This window comes from Austrofundulus limnaeus, unplaced genomic scaffold (genome assembly GCF_001266775.1).
Source record: "Austrofundulus limnaeus strain Quisiro unplaced genomic scaffold, Austrofundulus_limnaeus-1.0 Scaffold5, whole genome shotgun sequence".
In the NCBI taxonomy this organism is placed as follows: domain Eukaryota; kingdom Metazoa; phylum Chordata; class Actinopteri; order Cyprinodontiformes; family Rivulidae; genus Austrofundulus; species Austrofundulus limnaeus.
Window position 1 is genome coordinate 2200479 of NW_013952407.1, and position 12585 is coordinate 2213063.

The 12585-nt window shown below is 41.7% G+C and overlaps 1 protein-coding gene across 2 annotated transcripts in view; it reads right to left on the bottom strand.

Annotated features, from left to right (window-relative positions):
* The window catches only part of sbf2 (SET binding factor 2), a 121238-nt gene that overhangs the window by 2451 nt on the left and 106202 nt on the right, over positions 1-12585 (bottom strand). For both annotated transcript variants that reach the window (XM_014026848.1, XM_014026856.1), the window contains 10 exons: positions 11869-12045; positions 11427-11528; positions 6680-6865; positions 4462-4588; positions 3935-4062; positions 1971-2195; positions 1755-1862; positions 1446-1636; positions 918-1005; positions 707-838 (listed from right to left, as the gene is read on the bottom strand). In XM_014026848.1, the coding sequence (XP_013882302.1) occupies positions 707-838; positions 918-1005; positions 1446-1636; positions 1755-1862; positions 1971-2195; positions 3935-4062; positions 4462-4588; positions 6680-6865; positions 11427-11528; positions 11869-12045 (1464 nt within the window). The remainder of the gene's footprint in view (positions 1-706; positions 839-917; positions 1006-1445; positions 1637-1754; positions 1863-1970; positions 2196-3934; positions 4063-4461; positions 4589-6679; positions 6866-11426; positions 11529-11868; positions 12046-12585) is intronic.

Here is a 12585-nt window from a genome sequence, read left to right on the forward strand (position 1 = left end):
CTTCAGGGTGGATATAGCTCGCTAGCAGCCTCGCACAGAGGACCTATCGTCATCATTTACCCAGAATGCTTTGCGTGTAAATAAAATGGCTCAGTCAGCAGAACAAGCTCGAGGTCGAGATGATTTGGCAAGTTTTTCATTTGCGTAACCCACACACTCAGCTCTACTGCTCATCCCACACATGCACTTTCCTTACAAATGTAGCACCATTTAAAATGGAAAATAACAGGCTTTAATCTAACAAACACACATTTCCTTACTTTTAGTGCTAAGCTTAGAATCAAACTAATGCAAGATGGCTGCCACAGCTAGGCAACTACCTGTAAGTCAGCCATTTTTACAACTTCTGACCTAAACTCTGCTGTGGTAGTAGCTGAGAGTCGTCCCCAACATTTACTTCATGTGCAACATATTTGCAGAAAACCTGGGCATTAAACTTATGGCGCCAACCCCGTTTGTCGGTTAGCAAAACCTCTTTCACAAATCGTTGCCTTTAAACACAGATCGTCATACCGTCTACAAATGGAGGTTAAAGCTCTATCACYCAAAGCRAAAARGTTAACGCATCCAGCGAGATCTCGAAGTACTGCGTACGACCGATCATTTACAACGTTTGACAAACTGAAAACTGTTGGCGCATCCCTTAAAGGAAAGTCAAATATTTTTGCAAATTCTTATAAAAAAGGGACAAAACATTGGTACTCACATCGAAGAAAGCCTTTTCACTGATGTGTTTGGGGGCTCCGATGGTGGGCGCCGCGGTCGTTACGCTCTCCACATCGGACAGCTCGATGTGGCCTCGGCAGTTTGTGTCCTCGCCCGTGTCGTAGTACCTCAGCTGCAGAGACATCGTCTTTTAAAGCAAGAGCGCGATAAACCTGAACGAGGAGCGTTTTTTAATTATTATTTTTGTTCACCTGYTGCTTCGTGATGTCCAACACGAACCAGCGAGGTTTCCAGCCTTTCAGCAGAGCCCCTCGTTTGTACAGAATCCCCTCGTAAGACCTGGAAAACAATCAGACGAGACGCACAGCGTGTAGCCAGAGTAAACCATTTAAATACCTTTAATGTTAGCTTTCTGATCCACTCATTTCATCTGCTGGAACGGGTCTWTCAGAGCGTTATTAGGGAATATGAAAAATGTTGAACACATGCAAAAAAAAAAAGATATAAATAATTGATACAAAGTAGTTTTTAATGAGTATTTTTTTCAACCCAGAGGAAAAGATCCAGATGTCGGAGCCAAGAGTCTGTACTTTAACCTCGCTGTAATTGTAAAATTACACGCCCAGGTTTTGACAGAGCACATAGTATTCTCCCTCTCAATGTGACATTCTGATGCGCTGAGTCATCCTCCAAATCTGGACCGGACCCTCGGCATGCAGTTTACACGAAGAGTCCAGCTTTTTATTTGCTCTGGAGAGCTCCGGAAGTTCACAACCCACCTGTTCTCCTCGRTTTTGGGGGTGAACTGGTTGTAGAGAGTCGCGGCGCGCCGGTTGATCCCGTTGGCCGTGGTCGGGCTGCGGTCGTCGCCCAGCGCGCTGTCTGGCAGGTGCAGCATGGAGCGGCGCTGGAAGGCCTGCAGGCCGGACGTGGGAATGAGCCCCGAGATGGACAGGGACTGCTTGCAAAGCTGACGAGAAAGAAGGGAAACATCGCAATTTTTTTGAAACAAAACAAGTGTGAAAGTAGATCACTAATTCTGGTATTTTGTATAACGTTTTGAACCATTTTTTTTGTCTAACACCCACAGTTCCTTCTTGTTTGAGGTCTTCTTGAATGCTGAGTCGGACTCGTTCCAGAGTTGTTTGCCATTTCTCGGGAGCCTGGTTCAGTTCAGCCTCCAGCCTCTCGATATCCTGCAGCAAAAAATAAATAAATAAATAAATAAATTAAAAAAAGAGCCCAAACAAAATAAAAAAAAGTCAAAAGTGGCAAGAATGCCTGTTGTGTTCCCGTGCTCTTACAGCGAGAAGTTTGGTGATGGCGTCCGGCTGGGCGTGGCTCACGCTGCTGTAACACGYCCAAACGATCCGCCTCTTACTGCCGGCGGGGGCGTCCGACTCCTCCGTGCTCTCCGACCTCACGGCCATCATCCTCCAGTCGTAACAGGGCCCCGTGGACAGCGTCTCCTCCAGGAAGAAGTCCCATTTAGCCAAGCTGGGGACGCTGATGCAGGGCTTCAGGACCACCTGCGGCACAGAAAACACCAGTTCTCACTATGTGGTGTGCTGCGAGGGTTAACGTAGGCCAACGGCAAGCCAGGCTCCTTTGGAGCCAGGAAAATGAGCGCAATTGCTCCTTTAATGACAGGACGAACACYTTGAATTGGAGAAAAATCACAGAAAGACGCAAGAAAAAAAACACTCATAAAATTTCAGTATAATAAAAGTTTTTATTTCTGTGCAGCCCGGGATCAAGTCATGGTCTCTTGGCCCGGTGGCTGGAGAACCTTTGCTGTTTGTCATAAAGCTGCAATATTTTAATACAGGAAAGAGCTTTTCACTGCTCTAAGTTCAAAGTAGCATCCGCTAAACGAGGGCTATTCAACTGGTGGCCTGTGGGCCACATCCGGCCCACAGGTGACTTTCATCCAGCCCACCAATGACCCCTCCAAAAAAGAAAAGACATTTTTTAATTAGTTTTTTTAACTTAATTTAATATAAAAATACATCAGATTTCAAGCCATTTGTAAATTAAAAAAAAAAATTGTTTCAATGCAACAAAAGAAAAGTACAAAGTAAAATATAATACTGCTGTGTTTCACCTATTATTAATGGTCACGCCCCAGTAATGGTAGGTGAACCCCCGGGATGTTATGTCCCTGAGCTGTGTGAATCGAGTAACCCTGCCCCCCAGAGCGATTTAGTTGAACAGCCCCCCCCACCCAAACCTTAAAGGGGCAATATTATGTGTTTCTCAGGCATATATTTAAATTCTATACCATAGTAAAGAATCTACGTTACCTTCAGTTGTTATTAAAATGCTGTTTTTATGTTTAAATAGAAAATAAACTTGACTTCTCATCATATCGTTTCTAAACACCTTGAAATTGGTCTCTGTCTCTTTAAGAACCTCCTTCTGCTTCTGTCCTGCCCATTTCACTACGTCATCACAGCTGCTTCTCTCTACAGGGCTCTGTGTGTCCCGCCTTGTGCTGTGATATGGAAGCTCGGTGTAGTTTACTTGGCATCTGAAAAGACATTTCCTCAAAGGTATTTTCAATCTGAAAAAGGATGCATTGAGAAGTAGTATTGGGAACTCAGCTGCTTTGRTGCTACCGAGAGCCTGCAGGAGTCATGGGCGGGGTGTGGGGGGTGGGGATGTGTACTTTGTGATGAGGAAGCTCAGCTTAGAGACACAGCCCAGAGGAGGAGCTGGTCCCAAAAGGRGGTTCTAGTCCCAAACGGTTGTTTTTGCTCCCCTGCCTGGCTGCCTCAGGACACTACAGGATTTCTTAAACATGCATGAAAGAGTCAAAGCAAGACTCTGGGCATGTTTTTCATGAGAGGATAACATTATAACATGATATAAAACTCAAAAAAGTTGGTTTTACACGATATTGCCCCTTTAACAAACAGCCTTAACTTATCTTTAAACTATGTAAAATCAACAATCACTTCTTTTGTATTTGAAAAACACACAATGTYAAAATACTTGAATTAAAATTTGCTCGATGTCACACTGATTTTGCCCGTTGAAAAGGAGGTTGTGCTCGTGTGCAGACTCTGGTTTCAAAGAAGCAAAATGGCAGCTTCCGTAAACTAACTCCTGCTGACTTCTACCCCCAACAACGAGACAACAACGAGACAACAACGAGACACTCGTTCTATTAATATAAAGAGTCGGCGCTTTCAGCAGATACCTCGAAGTGAGATCTTGGTGAGTCAGCTCTAACAGTGACAGGAGGACAGGATACACAAACACTCACTTCGCTCTCTGAGGGGCTGTACAGATAGTTGAAGAAGATGGGGCTCCTCCGGTGCATCCTGTTGATGCAGTCCCAGATGCAGATGCCTCTCCTGACCTGCTTGTCACCTTTGTCCTCAAACAACAAACCTAAACAAATGACAAATTTTGATATTTATAAAAACCATTGAACAGTACTCTTGAAACAATACAAACTTGTTTTAACTGGACTCAAGTACAGTATGTGWGGACTTGCACAATCCAACTTTCGCAGATAACGTATTTACTGTAAGTAAATCCAGGAATTAGTCTTTCTAACAAAAACCTAAATTAAAAGAAGATTATCACTGAAATAAAAGGAAAGATGTACATTTGTAACGGAGCTTAGTAATTTGTGTGGTGCAACAAGGCCACGAGGTTATTTAAACTGTTTCCGGTCAGTAAATTCATCTGCAAAAAGAAAGTGAATATTTGAGGATAATGAAGACATTCTCCAGCTTAAAGAGGATAAAAACATCCCCCGTGGTTCGAACTGTAAAGGACACAGACCGTGTTCTAAGCGCTCATAGTCCGAGTCCAACAGGAAGTTCTTGAAGCGGTTGGAGATGTGGTGATAGGCCAGGAACTTCAGATAATACTGATTAAACTCAAACTCCAGAGGATGTTGCTCCAAAATCTGCAAGGACATTAAAAGATGGATTAAGACAGTTAGAGTCTGGGAGGGAAAGTCAGTGTGTGTGTGTGTGTGTGTGTGTGTGTGTGTGTGTGTGTGACAGCTGGGTTTGTGTAGCGTTGAGTTGTGGCTTCACTTCTCTCTAGCGTAAAAAAAATAATAATTAGGAACAGGAAAGAATGTCTCCTGTCCCTGTGAGGCCAGAGGTCAGTAACATCATCACCACAAGACACAATCCAGACAGAGCCGGAGCGACTGCAGCTCCATTGTTCCCGTCCAGCCGTGTGAGGTGGCCAACGAGAGCGCTAAATATCCCGGGCCACCTGGGTCTGCTGGCAAAAACAACAGCTGTTTCGGAGATGAGGCACTTCTATTTTCAGCTCGTGTCCGAATCTCCTCTTTCCCCCCCCCTCGTTTATAATTTTCTACACCCCAGAATCGAAGCCAGATCCTCGATCTGCCAAGCCTGCAGTTTCAAAAGACAAATGCAGAAACTATTCGTTGATGTCAGTGCATGGGAGTGGGTCTGCGAGACCCCAGGAGACACACACACAAAAAAAAAAAACCCACAGCATTCTCCTAATTTAGCTTTTCAGGGTGGATACGGTCCTCTGTTCATTCTTAACTCCACTGCCACCCCCCCCTCAAAGCTCCTAAAACCTCCCCCTTCTCTGTCCCTCAACACCCAGATCTGCCGTTTTCCACATGCAGCTCTGAACACGCACCGACGAGCGAAAACTGAATGTTGAAACACGCGAGCGCAGACACCGAGTTCACAGACCATCTGTGCAGCAGCCTCCCCGCACACGTCCAGGTGTAATCTGCTGCTAGGTTTACATCTGAGATGGGTTCAACTAAAGCAACGTTTAACAAGACGATTTGCATTTCCTGAAAAAAAGCAGTGTGAACGAAGGTCACACTGCTTTTGAGGTCACTCTTTCAGGTCAGTCACTTTGAATGAGGTCACTCTTTCAGAGATGAGGATGTTCTCATTCTTGATAGGGAGGAACGTTGGTTTGAGAGAGAAGTAAAAGAAGCCATTTTTGTGAAGAAAGACCGTCCATCATTAAACAGAGGTGGAGGCCTCCGTTTTCAGCTATCCCCCTCCTACAGCGCAGCCATTGGCAGTATCTCTCCACCCCCTGTTAACAATAAGTGTTAATTAGGTGTGAACGATAGCCATGTGATGTGAGTATCAGTCACCTGGAGGCAGGACTCAAAAGCCTGAATTTTGCCTGAAACTCTCAGACTGAAGAAGTCTCTTGGAGGAGAGACGAAACGTTTCATTAAAGAAGAACCCGTCCAGAAGACCTGTACAATTTTTTTCCTTTTGATTTTTTACCTGGATTACTGAGATGCATCAGGACAGTGTGAACGAAGGTTTTATCATGAAAACCTAAAAATATCTTAAAATGAAATTAGCACAAACAGAAAGAACAGGTTCACTGAATTAAGCAGGAAGCTGAAATTATCACAAGAATATGAGATGAGCTGAAAAAAGCTCAAATTAGCTAAAAACACAGAAAACAGCTTAAATGAGCAAAAAYCAGCTGAAGAAAGAGCATGTTTGCTGAGCTAAGCAGTAAGTACCTGAAACAAAATGGTTGAATTTAGCTGGAAAAAGCTGAAAATAGCTAAAGAGTAGCTTAAATTGCAGAAAACAGCTGAAAGAAGCAGAAAAAGCTTAAAAAAGGAGAAAGAAGCACAACAAAGTTGAAAGGAGCAGAATAACAGAAAAGCTAAAAAGGCTAAAATCAGCAAAGCACAAAAAAAGGTAAAAAGAGCAGCAAAGATTTATGTACATCTTAAAGGGTTTTAGGGATGTTCAAGATGGCTCCATTTATTTTCAATGAAGAAAAACGTGGCCCAAATAGCTAAATATTTTAAAAAGTATCAATTGCTGAAATACCAGAATTGTTAAAACAGCACAAGTTGCAGGGCGACATAAAACGTACGGAACAGGTGGTTTCTCTACCTCCTCACTCGCTCGCCCTTTCACTTTTCAGTAATAACATGAGTTCATTCAGATGTTACGAGCTGAGGCAGGGTTAAAGATGCTCCAGTGCACCTGTGCTGCGGGGCGGGGAGGCTCACCTGGTGCACACAGTCCAGAAACTGCAGGAAAATGGGTGTGAAGCCACTGCCCTGGCTGCTGGGGCTCAGGTTGCTTCGCTGGCTGAACTTGTGGCCAAAGGAGAGCCACTCCTTCTCCAAGAGCACCTGAAAACCTTCGAGAGTGCGATAGAARGGATCGCTGAGCAGCTGCACCAGAGACGCCACCTGAAGGGAGAAAAACAAAACRGTGATTTATATGAGCCGAAATGCAGCACGAATGATTACTGCTAAAATGTTTTTGTTCAAAGAAAAAAAAGAAAATGTGTACAAAAATGTTGTCATTTATTACAAAATAGCCCCCAAAAGCTGAAACTAGCAGAAAAGTAGCTAAAAAAGAAAAAAAAGATGCACAAAATTTTGCAATTTGTTTTAAAATAGCTCAAAAAATCTGAAATTAGCAGAAAYGTGGCTAAAATGAGCTGAAAACGCTGAATCTAGCACAAGAAGCAGAAAGCGCATGTTTGTTGAATTAAGCAGTAAGAAGCCGAAATTATAACAAAACTGTGAATTTAGCTGGACAAAGCTGAACATATCTAATAAAAGCTTAAACTGCAGAAAACAGCTGAAAGAAGCATAAAAAGCTTAAATTTGCAGAATAACTGAAAGAAGCTGAAAAGGAGGAGATAAAAAAGCAGAAAAATTAGCCAAAATTAGCAAAAAAAAAAAAAGAAGTTAAAGGAAACTGAAATTAACACAAAGAAGCTTAAAAAAGGCAAAACCGGAACAAAAGGTGAAAAGTTCAGGAAGGGTTTAACTATTTTGAAGTATTTTAAGATTGCATTCATCACAGCATTCACAGTATTAACCTAATTAAACTCTTAACTTTAATAAAAAGCTGTGCCTCAGTGAGCATTAAAAAATATTATTTATTAAAAACAAAAGTAACTAGTCTAAATATTTTACTGTAAAAGAACTGGAATGTGCACATTTCTTGCAGGGTGACCCCTAAAGTTATGTGATCATCACATTTCCAGATGTGACCCAATAAAAACAAAAAGCTTTAAAAAGACAAAACACGCTGGACATTTCTTGGCGATGAAGTAACTTAAACTCTGACATCAGTTTTGAGTTTTTGATGATGAGGTCAGTTTCACGGCCAAAAAAAAGTTTTTTATGTAATACTATAAAATGTCACTAAGAAATGTACATTAACCTGAGAGAACAAAGTGAACTTGATTGGTCTTTTCTGACAAACAAGTTACCAGAAACACTTTGCAAATACCTCTAAAATTGACTCAGATTTTCTTGGTTTTCTCTTTCCTAGAAGAGAACATGCTTGCTGATGGTAAATAGGCTGCCTGATCGTTGCACTTGTGCAGCAAAGTGACCGGTTGAGACCTGCTTGTCTGTACATGAAACGCAGTCGGCCTGCTTTCCTGCCTGCGTCACCTTCAACATAACTAATGAGCCGTGACGTGTGCAGAGCGAGGAGGACAAACATCCAGCCCCAAGTGGTCAAAGAACTGCCCCCAACGCCCGGACGATAAAGAAAGCTGCCCAGCATGCAGTGGACTGAGGTGTGAGGATAAAAAAAATGAGAGGGGCACAGGGTGAAGCGGAGCAGAAAGCAAAGGCTGCTTCCTGTCTGCTGGGTGTCTCTGCTCCGTGAACGGGAGCATATGGATCCCATTTTCCTGAGTAGGCCGATCTGGATCGAGCCTGCTGGAGCCGGCGGCCCACCGAGAACGATGCTGAGGGCCGAACACGCGCCATCAGATTCACAAAACGCTCTTTTAAACAGCGGCCCAGGGGCTTAACAAAACTCGCGAACAAACATGAGGGAAGCACARGAACATGTTCCGTAACAGGTCAGAGTGGAAAACTAGAGCTCAGGAGAGCAAGGTTACAGACGACCCATCGGGACCGCCGCCAACACTCAGACTGAATCAGAACCACGAGCTTCTGATTCGAACGGTAATGTGGTGACGCGGGGCTTCACCTCTTTTATAAACGTCTGCACGTCGATTCGACAGAGAAACAAACGATCAGAAGACGAGCAGGAAAAACAAGAGTGGCAGATTTACGATTCGCACGTGGCCGGTGAAAAACACGAAGACACAAAAGAAGAAACTGCAAAACGACAGAATTCCTCGGTGTCGTTACACAAGCTAACATCTGGGCTAACATCTGCCGAGCTTAGTCAACACACAAAAAATGGCTGCAGCTTGCAGATATTGAGCTAAAATTTGATTGTCATCAACAAGACCAACTCTCGAGTGTCCAGATCCCCTCTTCTGGTTCAGACCTCTCAGTAATGGTGTCAGATTTACAATTAATAACTAAACGTCAACGCAGATATAAAACCAAACCTAAATGTGACGTAAGTAAGTCAAAACAACTCAAAATCCTGCAGAGATCACAGAATAAAACGTTTATATCTCTAGGAGGTGAAATGTGAGAAAACGGAGAAAAGGAAACTGTACATCAGAGTGCATTGCATGCTGGGTAACGACAGCCATGTTTTATGATAAAGCCAGTAGGCGGAACTACAGCTGAAAACAGAAATAGAAAAATGACAGCCTGTGAAATTTGCTGATTTATTTTAAATGTTTTTTTTATATATATATTTTACTGTTATTTAACCAGGCAAATCTCACTGAGGTCACAGATCTCTCTTTCAAGGGAGGCCTGGGTCTGGAACTTTTGGTGCTGTGGGGGAAACCAGAGAAAACCAACACGATCACGAGGAGAACATGCAGACTCCACACAGAAAGACCCCAGGTCCGAACTCTTCTCGCTGTGAGGCGACAGTGTTAACCATGGAGCCATTGTGCTCCAGATCAAAGCAAAGATGCGCATTTTCATTTCACTTTTTAAAAATTTTCAACAAATTATCTCTGTGATTGAATGAGGTCCCAGCTGCAAAGGATGCTTTTTCTGACTTTTTACAATCGTTTTGAGGGTGGACTCTGGTTTTTCTTGAGTCAGGAATTTGTGGTCTGTATTTAAGAAAATCACTGCTGCATGTGAAAGTCAATATTATTGAATATATGAAGGAAGTTGTGACGCACATTGTAAGATTTCTATCAGTAAAGAAAATAACCAGTATTAATACTAGCCAGAGTTGTAAAGTAACTAGATACAAATAATTTGTTACTGTACTTAAGTAGAATTCTTGGGTATCTGTACTTTACTTGAGTAATTGTTTTTCAGTCTACTTTTTACTTATACTTCTAACATTTTCACACAATTATCTGTACTTTCTACTCCTTACATTTTTTTAAAAAAAGGCAAGAAGTAGAAAGTCGTTACTTTCATTTCATTTTTGCTTGTTTTCATTCCAGCTTGTTGTAAAAAATAAATACTATCCATATAAATTGTGCCTCCTAGACAGAGTGAATTTAATAGTGGGTGAATGAGAAGTATAAAGAAATAAAATTCTGATAGCGTATTAGTTTGTACACAAACAAATCACACTACAGCAGGACATATTCATTAAAAAAGCCCTCATATAGATTTTCATTTTGGGGGAAAAGGTTTGTGCAGCTTTGATATATAAACTGAAACAGCTGGACTAGTGCATCCTAAATTTAACATAAATTAATTTACTTGATACGACAGTCATTTCTACATTTTTTCTAATAAATGTCATTACGTAAAATCTATCTGCTCATTTTAAATCAATTATTTTACTTTTAATACTTAAGTACAAAAAATATCAGATACTTTGACTTTTACTCAAGTAATATTTCTAAAGGAGATTTTAACTTTTACCGAAGTAATTTTTTGGTAAGATACCTGTACTTTTACTCAAGTATCACTTTGTGGTACTATATACCAGTGTTTCCCAAAGTTAGGGTCGGGACCCCACTTTGGGTCCCGAAAAATCAAGGTGGGGTCCTGAAAAGATTTTCTGAATTAATTACATTTRTGCCTTAGTTGTTACAAAGCAGTGAGGTTAGTYTATTTAAAATGGATAAATGTAGTATAAAAAATATTGTTACTATGCCCATGTTTTGTTGACCTGATACAAATGTTTATCATCCAAAAATAGTTGGGGGCTCAGGTCTCTGCTACTGTTTTGTACTATTTTGTGGGTCAAAAGCTGAAAAGTTTGGGAACCACTGCACTTTGGTTCCCAAAGTTGGGCTTGGGACCTAATTATGGGTCATGAAGCACCTTGGATAATCTCCAGAAATCAATTTAAAGGGTAATAAAATAATTGCTGATGTAATATTTTCCCTATAATTATTACAAAAACACAAAATAAGTAAAAATAAGTATTTATATTTGTGTATAAGCTGTTTAGATTGTCAAAAAGRCTGTGTTTTTAGGGTTATTYARGAAGTTCATGTAVTCAGACCAGTAATATTTGGGGTCACAAGTTTTTGCCATGGATATTTTGTGGGTCAGAAGACAAAAAGTTTGGGAACCACTGCTTTATACAACACTGATATTAGCGTAAGTAAAGTCTATTACGAGTTTATAAGGTTGATGCCAATTAACGATTAGCTAACCGCTCAGCAAAGTATTAGTTCTGCTAATATCAGGTTAGTGGAACTGTGCCCACTACTGGCAAAATGTAACAATTATGCAATAATATGATTTCTGAGGTCTGATCTTAGTGGGACAGTGAACAGTGACGGGCTTTATACTTTTCTTCAAGGAAGGCTAGGCCTTTATTTCTTCACATGTGTTTCGACTCCTTTAGAGGGCTTTTCGTTTTTTTCCCAATCTGTACGTCTCACTCAAGCTTTTCACTGAGGCATTAATGCATTCTCCTCACTTGTGTGGTGACATCCCAACCGTCCTCCAGGCTGAGCAGAACAGACGAGCCGCTGTCCAGAAGCTCCACCAGGAACAGCGCCAGCTGCAGGATCTTGTGAAGCTGTTGAAAGGCAACATGTGTGCGTGTGAACAAATAGACGCGCAGACACCAACTGACACATATGATTAAGCTCATCCCGAATATCGTTTCCCACAAATAGRATTTTGATTTTCAGCTGTGTGCGCCCATCATAAGGCTGCAGGTGGCCAYTCAGATAACTGTTCAAGATATGTTTCTCTTGGGGAAAAAGGGAGGATTTATTCACATAATTTATCCACGTTGTGAACCTGATTTACAGGATGAGCAGAAGATGAGTGTCAGGTCATTCCAGCATGATTTTAGTCAGACAGTCAGTGTGCCGACTGCAAATATGATTAGAAAGTGTTGGGTGTTTACTCACCTGCAGGACCCACTCAGAGTCCTCCAAGGCTTTCAGGAAGGAGTCCTCAGAGTCCGATGAGGGGGCACTGGGGGCGCAGGCTCTCAGCAGCTTTTTAAACGCAGCTTTCACCTGCCGCGTGTCGGCGAAATCCACCGGGACCAGCTCACAGTTCAGAGAGGAGTCCAGCCGGAGGCCCTGCAGTGATTTACATCACATTACAGACTGGAACACAKAACATAAAGCTACTACACAACTGTTGATGAGTTTTGAACCAACTAAACAGTGAAATTCTGACTCTGTTCATTTATATTTATTTTATTACACTTTGATTAAAGCCATTGACATGTATTATAATACCAGACTAAATCAGCAGGATGCAGTTTGTGTTTTTCATCTAATAGAAAAATACATATTTCAACACACCTGCATGAATCAACACCAGAAAAACATCCTCTGAGGTGTATTTTGRATTTTAATAAGGCCAGTGGGCCTCATGCAGGAACATGTTCGTATTCTTATACTAAATTTCTCTTACTTTTGTTCGTACAAAGGGTTCGTACAAAAATGTCACGTCAGATTCAACAAACTCTTCTATCTTCCTGAAAAGTGTGTAAATGAYCTGCGTAAATTTCACCTGTTCGTATCAGCTGCTCGTGCACGCGAGAGGAGATTAGCATAATTACCACCCCAAAAACACCATATAAGGCTATGTTTCCTGCCTCAGATATCAGGAAG